This window comes from Mobula birostris, unplaced genomic scaffold (assembly GCF_030028105.1).
Source record: "Mobula birostris isolate sMobBir1 unplaced genomic scaffold, sMobBir1.hap1 scaffold_2809, whole genome shotgun sequence".
Taxonomy (NCBI): Eukaryota; Metazoa; Chordata; class Chondrichthyes; order Myliobatiformes; family Myliobatidae; genus Mobula; species Mobula birostris.
In genome coordinates, this window is record NW_027275864.1 from 1 (window position 1) to 10,973 (window position 10,973).

Here is a 10,973-nt window from a genome sequence, read left to right on the forward strand (position 1 = left end):
ACTCCCAGGGTCAGACACAGAGTGAATCTCCCTCCGCACTGTCCCATCACACACTCCCAGGGTCAGACACAGAGAGGAGCTGTGCTGACTGAGCTGGGAGAAATCGAGGCAAAACTACTGGATAAAGTTCGTGGAATACTTTGGAGGTGGCTCTAAAAGTCTCTTGAACAATCGAGTGAGTGACGGCGCTGGTGAAGAAACTCGGTGTGCAGTTTTACTGCCGGTTTGGGCTGGGTTTGTTGGCGGCTGCTAACTGCATAGCTCCCAGCTGCGGCCGCTGGCAACTCGCCAGGAAGCCGGTTCGCTCCAAAACCGGAGGCAAACGCCGTCGTTCCCCCCCATTGACAGCGGGGTAACGTTCCTCCTCCATTGTTTTTCCTGATTTTCGTCCGGTGTTGGTGCCGAAGCATCTGGAAGGACGTTTCGGCCTCTCCCGGCCTGGGTCTCTGCAAGTCCGACGGAGCCTTTCCTGGCGTCGAGCCAGCGAGGAACTGTCGACTGCAAACTTTCCCGGCCAGTTATTCGACTCGTTCCAGGACTTCTAACCGGCACCGCTGTAGGATTCTCGGACTGGAAAGAGCGCCAGCATGCCGGACCGGTCTCCAGGGAGTCGCGGGCCTTCGGGGAGTTACGCAAGGGCGGCTGCCTCCCCGGCCTCGGACAACGCCCTTTTTCGGTCGGTGAAGGTGGAACGTGGGGTGCAATGTATTTTGCGCCCTGGAATGACACTAGAAAAGTGTACGGAGGCAATGGAGGACCTTGTTGGGAAAGGTGGTATTCTGGCCACCGAGAAGGAGTTTGGAAAGGCGGTGTTTTATCTGGTGAATGAAGAGCTAGTGCACCGGGCCCTAAGCAGGGGAGTCACGGTAGACAACATCTTTTTACCTATGGAGCTGGTGACGGCCCCCACGCAACGTATCGTGCTTGGGCATGTTAAGCCTTTCATTCCAAATGAGGACTTGCTACCCCCACTGGCCCGTTTAGGGCAAGTAAGGTCGGAGATCACTGCCATCCGACACAAATTTAAGAGACGCACCCTCCGCACCGTAATCTCTTTCCGGCGTCAGGTATTCATGCAGCTGGAAAGGGAGGACGATGTTGAGGGCCGGTTTACTGTCCGGCATGAGGGAGTGGATTATCAGGTGTACTGGAGCTCCGAGCGCCCGCGGTGCCATGCGTGCAGGGGGGTGGGGCACTTTCGGAGGGACTGTCCTGCCGGCCGGAACCCGAGGGAGCCCATTTCGGGCACCAGTGCCCCAGCTACCTCTGCCCCTGATCCTACTCCTGCACGTGCATCTGCGCCTGCATCTGACCCTGCCCCCGCCCGTAATCCTGCCCCAGCCCCTCACCCTGCCCCTGCCCCTACCCCTACCTCTACTCCTACGGTTGGGTCGGTCCCTGCTCCTCTCCCTGTGGTTCGGGTGGGGGACGGGGTGGAGTCTGTGCGGAGTAAGAAGGCAAAGGGGAAATCCAAACACAGTAAGAAGCGGGCCTTTGAGGCTGCAGAGCTCACGCCCATTTCGCCTGAAGTGGAGTGTGGGGCTCGGGGAGGTGCGCTAGCAGACGGGGCGATGGAAACAGAGAGCGCCGCCCCATCGGTGAAGCCTGCACCTGTGTGCTCCTCCGGTGTGAAGAGGAGAAGGGAACGTTCCCGCAAGAGGGCAGGGGATGTAGATGCGGAGGAGTCCCAGGAAGGGGTGGGAATCCGGGTAGGGGTTGGTTCTAAACCTGAGTCCCCAGATGTAGCCACCAGTCCTGGGGAAGATGGTGTGGTTGTGCAAATAGCTTGTGATAGCCCTGTTTGCACCAATGAGGCAGCCCTGGAGGCCTCCACCCAGGACCTACAAGTCAGCGCCTCTCTGGAGGCCAGTGTACCGAATAATGTAAGAGGAGACGAGACAAAGCGCTCTCATTCTCAGCACCAGGCTGCTTGTGAATCCCTTGGACCAAAGGTGCCGGGTTCCCCTCTATGCCTGCCCCCTGGGGAGGGCGTTTTTCTGTGCACGTCGACCCCAGCAATTAATGACTTGCAGGGAGTCCCTGGGGATTGTCCCTCCACTGTCGCAAATGTGGATGAGGCTGATGCGACGGTGGAGCGGGCAGGTAAGAGCGAGGTGCCCGCTGCGCGGTATGGGTCACAAGCGCAGCCATCTTTTGGAACATGCGGGGAGGCCGATGGGGATTCTGTCTGCAGTGACGGGTTGGAGGGGGACTCTTTCGATAGTGAAATAATGGACATCCTCACCCCTCCTGAGAAGTCCCCATTGATACCTGTAGAGGAAATTAAGCATTTTATTCTTACCTCTGAGGGTGCCAAGCACCGGCCTCAACTAGCCTCGCTACGCTGGCCCAGCATGCCGAGGCTGGTGAGGTCCCTGCGAGTCATCCTCGGACGAAAGGGAAAGGGAAAGAGGAATGCGGTGGCGGGGAACGACAGACGGCAACTAAAATCCTTCCTAGATGACCTAGTAAGGGACATTAGAGGGAGAAGCAGCCTCGCTCCTACGGGGGATGGTGGGTCACAGGGTGTCGCTGGTACCGCTCGAGCCCGGAAGGCAAAAAGTAACCTTGCTTTCTTTCCGGACAGTGTGGTGGAGGGCGCCTCCGCTCTCACCGAAATGGGCACAGCTGCTGAGACCTAGTGTGCTCCCGCCATGAAGCTTACCATAGCTAGTCTCAATGTAAACGGCAGCAGGGGTCCTCTTCGCAGGCATAACAATCTCTCAGCCCTCAGGGATGGGCGGTATACGGTGAGTTTCCTGCAGGAAACCCATACCATCCCTGGGGACAAGTCTGCTTGGCTCCTGGAGTGGCGGGGCGGGGTCTGCATGAGTCACCTCAGCTCCATTTCTAGCGGGGTGGCGATCCTGTTGGCCCCGACCTTCCAGCCAGTAATTGAAAGAGTCCAGGACGTTGTGCCCGGCCGTCTGCTCCACCTGGTTGTGCGCCTGGATGGCGTACCATTGCATTTTATCAATGTGTATGCTCCCAGGCGCGGTGTGATGCAGACGCGCCTATTCTGCCAGCTGTCCACCCTGCTGAGCTCCATCGATCCTGGGGATTGCGTCATCCTCGGGGGAGATTTCAATTGTACCCTCGAGGCGGAGGACCGTTCGGGCCTCCAACGCGACCCAGCATCGGCAAAAAAGTTAAAGGAGCTAGTCGGCTCCTTTGACTTGGTGGACAGCTGGCGGAATCTTCACCCCAACTCTAGCGCCTTCTCGAGAAGGTCTAGAGAAGGAGGTTCCAGGATAGACCGCATTTACATCTCTCGGGCCTACGTCTCCCGCGTGTCGGCGTCCTCCATGCGGCCGGTGTTGTGGTCGGATCATCACCTTGTGTGGATGGAATTTATTCCACTACACCCTCGGGTGGGATCCGGGTACTGGCATTTTAACAACCGGCTGCTGGAGGACAGCCGATTCCGGGATTCGTTCCGAGCTTTCTGGGTCTCCTGGAAGGAGAGGCGAAGAGATTTCTGCTCCCTACGGCTATGGTGGGATGTGGGCAAAGCCCACATCCGGTTTTTATGTCGGGAGTACACTAGGGGGTCGACAAAGAGGCGGAGCTCTGAGGTTGAGCGGCTTGAGAGAGCGTTGCTTGACCTGGAGTCCCGCCTCGGTCCGACCGCTGGAGACCAACAGCTGTGGCAGGAATACCAGGAGAAGAAGGACGCACTAAGGAACCTGCAGCTTCAGCAGTCCCGAGGTGCGTACGTGAGGTCACGGATCCAAATGCTGCAGGATTTGGACCGTGGCTCACCCTTCTTCTACTCGTTGGAAAGGTGGCGGGGAGTTCAAAAGCAGCTAGTGGAGCTGCTGGCTGCCGATGGCTCCTCCATCACGGACCCAGATGGAATTAACAACGAGGTCCGTTCATTCTATCGGTCCTTATTCTCGCCTGATCCGTCAAATGCGGAGGCGTGTAATGAGGTCTGGGAGGATTTGCCGAAGGTCAGCCCAGAGGACGCAGTGCGTCTGGATGCCCCCCTGACTCGGGAGGAGCTGTCCACTGCCCTTCGGCAACTCCGGAGGGGCAAGTCCCCTGGTTTGGATGGACTGAGTGTTGAGTTTTATCAGGCTTTTTGGGATGTCCTGGGGGATGATTACAGCCTTGTCCTAGGGGAGAGCCTAGCCACTGGAGAAATGCCCCTCTCATGGCGGAGAGCTGTTGTGGTCCTACTGCCCAAGAAGGGAGACCTCCGCCTGCTAAAGAACTGGCGGCCGGTCTCCCTCTTGTGCGTGGACTACAAGATCTTCGCCCGGGCAATGGCCAACCGTCTGGGTTCGGTAATTGGACAGGTGGTCCATCCTGACCAATCTTATACAGTCCCGGGCCGCTCCATCCAGGACAATGTCCACCTAGTACGGGACCTGATCCACCTACTCCAGGAGACTGGGACCCCGGCAGCGTTTCTTTCTCTTGACCAGGAGAAGGCTTTTGACCGGGTGGACCACAGTTTCCTGGTGGGCACCCTGCAGGCTTTTGGGCTCGGACCACACTTTGTGGCCCGAGTTCGGCTCCTGTACTCTGCCGCAGAGTGCCTAGTTAAAATTAATGGATCATTGACAGGACCTATCCACTTCCGAAGAGGAGTGCGTCAAGGGTGCCCCATGTCCGGTCAACTGTATGCGATCTGTGTCGAGCCATTCCTCGGCCTTCTTCGGCGAAGGCTGACAGGTCTGGTTCTGCGCGAACCGGACATGGGGGTCGTCCTCTCGGCCTACGCCGATGACGTACTCCTCATGATGACAGACCCCTGTGACCTGCGGAGGATGCGCGAGTGCCAAGATGTTTTCTCGGCGGCATCCTCCGCCAGGATCAACTGGGCGAAATGTTCCGGACTCTTAGTAGGCCAGTGGCAGGTGGACTCCCTGCCGGAGGAGATGAGAGCTTTTGAGTGCAGCACCAGACGTCTTCTCTATCTGGGAGTCTACCTGAGTCCTTCTGGGGAGACCTGGCTGGCGAACTGGCAGGACCTGGAGACAAAGGTCATGGCCCGGCTAGGGCGCTGGTCAGGCCTTCTCAGGGTGCTTTCCTATCGAGGCAGGGTGGTGGTCATAAACCAGCTGGTGGCCTCCATGTTGTGGTACCGGATGGTCACCTTGGCCCCCCCTGCCCCTTTTGTCGCAAGAATGCAGAGGAAGCTAGTGGACTTCTTCTGGGGAAACAGGAAGCACTGGGTCTCTGCAGCGGTTCTGAGTCTCCCAGAAGGAGAGGGCGGACAGTCGCTGGTGTGTGTACGCACACGACTGGCGGCTCTCCGCCTCAGGACGCTGCAGAGATTCCTGTACGCCGAGCACCCTCCCAGGTGGCACGTGTTGGCGACTTTCTTCCTCCGGAGGGGCTGCTGTCTTGCCGAAGATATGCAGCTACCACCGGCGGGCGTTAGCCGTGCTGCTTTGCAGAGGCTGCCCGGCTTCTATCAGGACCTACTGAGAGTCTGGAACATGGTTGCCTCAGGCCGGGAATCCCCTCCTCTGGCAGAGGGCGGGGTCCTGGCCGACCCTTGCCCTGTCTCAACGGATGTCAGTGCGGCTCAGGAGTGTGGAACGACTCGGGCTGAGCTGCTCGTCGGGCCCAGGCCCCGCAGCCTTACCCGAGAGACGAATCCACACAACTTGAGCCGTCTTTCATCAACACCCACAATCCCATTTAGGGATGCAGGCAGGAGGTACCTTTATGGGCTGCTGCTCCACACCCTCCACTTCCTAGCATTTGTCCACCGTCCCGACACGCCATGGCGGTCGGTCTTTCCACCTGGAGGTGAGGGGGGTCCCCAGTGGAAGTCCCTCTACAAGGGAGTCCTTCCCATGCACCTTGGGGATCTCGGCTGGAGGGTGCTGCATAAAGCGGTGCCCTGCAATAAGTTCTTTAGTTTGTACACGGATCTCCCAGCCGCGTGTCACTTCTGCGGGCTGGAGGAGACCGTGTACCATATGTACGTGGAGTGTGTGAGGCTGCAGCCCCTTTTCGCGTATTTGCGTGGGCTGCTTCTCGCCTTCTGGTTGCATTTCAGTCCCACCCTATTCATATATGGTCATCCAGTAAGGAGGGGGGCACAGAGGGATGAGGATGTCCTTGTCAACTTGCTCCTGGGGCTGGCGAAAATTGCCATCCGTGGCTCCTGGAAAAGGGTGGCAGGAGGTTCTCCCCGGGCGGACTGCCTGGCTATGTTTAGGGGGTATGTTCGAGCCCGGGTGAACATTGAAAAGGAATACGCACAGTCCACGGCGACCGTCGAGATGTTCCGGGACCGTTGGGCTCCGCGGGGTGTAAATGCCATCATTGACGAGGATGGCAATATATTGGTTTAACATGTATTGTCTGTTTGTAGTGTAGTAAATGTGTTATTCACTGGGTTTGTAAATATTGTATGGCACCGACATTTGTAATAAAGAATTTAAAAAAAAAAAAAAAAAAAAAAAAAGGGGTCAGACACAGAGTGAATCTCCCTCCACACCGTCCCATCACACACTCCCAGGGTCAGACACAGAGTGAATCTCCCTCCGCACCGTCCCATCGCACACTCCCGGGGTGGGACACAGAGTGAAGCTCCCTCCGCACCGTCCCATCACACACTCCCGGGGTCAGACACAGAGTGGATCTCCCTCCGCACCGTCCCATCACACACTCCCGGGGTCAGACACAGAGTGAATCTCTCTCCGCACCGTCCCATCACACACTCCCGGGGTCAGACACAGAGTGAATCTCCCTCCGCACCGTCCCATCACACACTCCCAGGGTCAGACACAGAGTGAATCTCCCTCCGCACCGTCCCATCGCACACTCCCGGGGTGGGACACAGAGTGAAGCTCCCTCCGCACCGTCCCATCACACACTCCCGGGGTCAGACACAGAGTGGATCTCCCTCCGCACCGTCCCATCACACACTCCCGGGGTCAGACACAGAGTGAATCTCTCTCCGCACCGTCCCATCACACACTCCCGGGGTCAGACACAGAGTGAATCTCCCTCCGCACCGTCCCATCACACACTCCCAGGGTCAGACACAGAGTGAATCTCCCTCCGCACTGTCCCATCACACACTCCCGGGGTGAGACACAGTTTGAATCTCCCTCCGCACCGTCCCATCGCACACTCCCGGGGTGGGACACAGAGTGAAGCTCCCTCCGCACCGTCCCATCACACACTCCCAGGGTCAGACACAGAGTGAAGCTCCCTCCACACCGTCCCATCACACACTCCTGGGGTCAGACACAGAGTGGATCTCCCTCCGCACCGTCCCATCACACACTCCCGGGGTCAGACACAGAGTGAATCTCTCTCCACACCGACCCATCACACACTCCGGGGGTCAGACAGAGAGTGAAGCTCCCTCCGCACCGTCCCATCACACACTCCCGGGGTCAGACTCAGAGTGTAGGTCCTTCCACTGATAGATACCTAGCACAATAGAGACAGCACTGGGAGTGTAGAGAGAACTGTGATGTCTCCCACGGAGTCGAATAGTTTAATGGTCTAATTCTCAGGGACAGGTTGAGGAAGGGGAGCTGGGGGGGGGTAACACTTGCAGGCGGGTGAAAACGAACGTGTTTACCTGAACAACCGGAACGGCTTCTCTCTGTGAAACTGTGGAGGCGAAAAGGAGAAAGTGAGCGAGAAGGCAGGGGGGCGAGGGGTTGTTGGGGCAGGCAACTCTCCTCACCCCTCCCCAAACCACTTCCCTTCATACCGTCACCCTAATACCCCGGCCACATCTCCTCCATTACCCAATCGCCCCCTCCACCGCACTCCCCTCATTATCCAACCCTCTCTCACCTCATCCCACCCCTCCCCACTCAGCTACCTCTTGAGGCCGGTACTCCATTCACCCCCCACTCCCTCTTCAGTAACTCAAACCCCTCACCCACCCCCCATCACCTGTCCTCCCTCTCCTGAATAACTCAAACACCTCATTCCTCCCGCCTCACCTGCACCCCCCTCATTTCTCCCTCTTTATCTGCAGTCCCCAACTCCCTACTCTAACTCAAACCTCTCATCCCTCCATCACCCATCTACAACGCTCACCCCCTCCATTCCCCTCCCCTCACTCCCTGCATTTCCCCTCACTCCCTCCATATCCCCTCCCATCACTCCCTGCATTTCCCTCCCCTCACTCACTCCCATATCCCCTCCCCTCACTCACTCCCATATCCCCTCCCCTCACTCACTCCCATATCCCCTCACTCCCTCCATATCCCTCCCCTCACTCCCATATCCCCTCTCCTCACTCCCATATCCCTCCCCTCACTCACTCCCATATCCCCTCACTCACACCATATCTCTCCCCTCACTCACTCCCATATCCCCTCACTCACTCCCATATCCCCTCCCCTCACTCCCATATCCCCTCACTCTCCCATTTCCCCTCACTCACTCCCATATCCCCTCCCCTCACTCCCATATCCCCTCACTCTCCCATTTCCCCTCACTCACTCCCATATCCCCTCCCCTCACTCCCATATCCCCTCGCTCCCTCCATATCCCCTCACTCACTCCCATATCCCCTCACTCACTCCCATATCCCCTCACTCACTCCCATATCCCCTCACTCTCCCATATCCCCTCCCCTCACTCCCATATCCCCTCACTCACTCCCATATCCCCTCACTCACTCCCATATCCCCTCACTCTCCCATATCCCCTCACTCTCCCATATCCCCTCACTCACTCCCATATCCCCTCACTCTCCCATTTCCCCTCACTCACTCCCATATCCCCTCACTCACTCCCATATCCCCTCACTCTCCCATATCCCCTCACTCTCCCATATCCCCTCACTCACTCCCATATCCCCTCACTCTCCCATATCCCCTCACTCACTCCCATATCCCCTCACTCTCCCATATCCCCTCACTCTCCCATTTCCCCTCACTCACTCCCATATCCCCTCACTCACTCCCATATCCCCTCACTCACTCCCATATCCCCTCACTCTCCCATATCCCCTCACTCTCCCATTTCCCCTCACTCACTCCCATATCCCCTCACTCACTCCCATATCCCCTCGCTCCCTCCATATCCCTCCCCTCACTCACTCCCATATCCCCTCACTCTCCCATATCCCCTCCCCTCACTCCCATATCCCCTCCCCTCACTCCCATATCCCCTCACTCTCCCATATCCCCTCACTCACTCCCATATCCCCTCACTCACTCCCATATCCCCTCGCTCCCTCCATATCCCTCCCCTCACTCCCATATCCCCTCACTCTCCCATATCCCCTCCCCTCACTCCCATATCCCCTCCCCTCACTCCCATATCCCCTCACTCTCCCATTTCCCCTCACTCACTCCCATATCCCCTCACTCACTCCCATATCCCCTCGCTCCCTCCATATCCCCTCACTCACTCCCATATCCCCTCACTCACTCCCATATCCCCTCACTCACTCCCATATCCCCTCACTCACTCCCATATCCCCTCCCCTCACTCCCATATCCCCTCACTCTCCCATATCCCCTCACTCACTCCCATATCCCCTCACTCTCCCATATCCCCTCACTCTCCCATATCCCCTCACTCACTCCCATATCCCCTCACTCTCCCATATCCCCTCACTCACTCCCATATCCCCTCGCTCCCTCCATATCCCCTCACTCACTCCCATATCCCCTCACTCACTCCCATATCCCCTCACTCACTCCCATATCCCCTCACTCTCCCATATCCCCTCACTCACTCCCATATCCCCTCACTCTCCCATTTCCCCTCACTCACTCCCATATCCCCTCACTCACTCCCATATCCCCTCACTCTCCCATTTCCCCTCACTCACTCCCATATCCCCTCACTCACTCCCATATCCCCTCGCTCCCTCCATATCCCTCCCCTCACTCCGCTGCCACCTGTCCAGGAGGGCCCGGGCCGTCTGCTCGTCCTTGCCGTGCCCCAGCTGCTGCCGGACCCTCCGCCAGCGCTCGCTCTGCCGGCCCAGGTAGACGCTGCGCAGGTAGCGCTGCCGGTACCAGGCCTTGCGGCGCTGCTCCAGCTCCAGCTCGGTGCGGATGCGAGGCCTGCCGCGGGGCCGCCGCCCCGGCTGGGGGTTGGCGGTCCCGGCGGGGCACGGGGCCGCCGCGGCCTGCGCCATCCGCCAGAGCCTGGGGCTCGCCTGCTGCAGCCGCCGCCGCTCGCTGGGCTCCGGGGCCGCGCGGCTTTCGGCGGGTGCGCGCACGCAGCCGACGTCGTCGCCATGGCGACCACCCCGCGGAGGCTGGGGGCGGGGACGAGGTGACGTCGGCTGCGTGGCCCCGCCCCCGCGTCCGAGTCTCTCCTCGCCGTTTGCGCTGTGGCCCCGCCCCTTTCGTGACGTAGGCTGAAGGCCCCGCCCCTCCCCTCCAACCGGGCTGAATTTTCCCCGGGGTGGGCGTTCATCCCGCCGGGCGCTCCCTCACCCCGGATTCGGGCGCTCCCTCACCCCGGATTCGGGCGCTCCCTCCCACACAGTCCCCAGCCCTGGGCCACGACACCAGGCATCGGAGCAGAATGAGGCCACTCAGTCCATCGAGTGTACCCTCGCCATTGCATCACGGCTGTTCCCGGATCCCACTCAACCCCAATACACCTGCCCACGAACAGGCCACGTCCGTCTCGGATGCACCCCACGGGCCGGAGCATTCCCCAGGCTCACCGCTCTCCGCCTGAATCAATTCCTCCTGACCTCCGTTCGACAGGCTCGACCCTCAGTAGCTCCGGATACCCCTACCCCCCGGACCTCGCCGGCTTACTCCGTTTCCGGAGGAGTAGCGCGTCCTGCTCCGGCAAGGACGTGTACCCCCACCCCTTCCTCCCCGTCTCCTTGCCCGCGGGTGGGCAAGCGAGCGGGTCAGAGGTCAGGACGCAGACCCCAGCACCACAGGGCACTGATCCCTGCTGACCAAATTGCCACAAACCATGCAGACCACCGTTCCCGCATTTGGCCCTGACCTCCCCCCCGAACATTTCTCATCCAAGCATTGTTGAAACATCCC

The 10,973-nt window shown here is 59.1% G+C and overlaps 1 protein-coding gene across 1 annotated transcript; it reads right to left on the reverse strand.

Moving 5' to 3' along the window:
* Nucleotides 1–7,461: 7,461 nt before the first annotated feature.
* Nucleotides 7,462–10,479, reverse strand: LOC140192840 (uncharacterized; the record flags this gene model as incomplete). Its single annotated transcript, XM_072250325.1, has 3 exons — nucleotides 10,421–10,479; nucleotides 9,852–10,349; nucleotides 7,462–7,593 (listed from the first exon to the last, which is right to left on the reverse strand). Coding segments are annotated over exons 1-3 (689 nt in total), but the record flags the coding sequence as incomplete, so codon positions are not given.
* Between the last annotated feature and the right edge of the window lie 494 nt (nucleotides 10,480–10,973).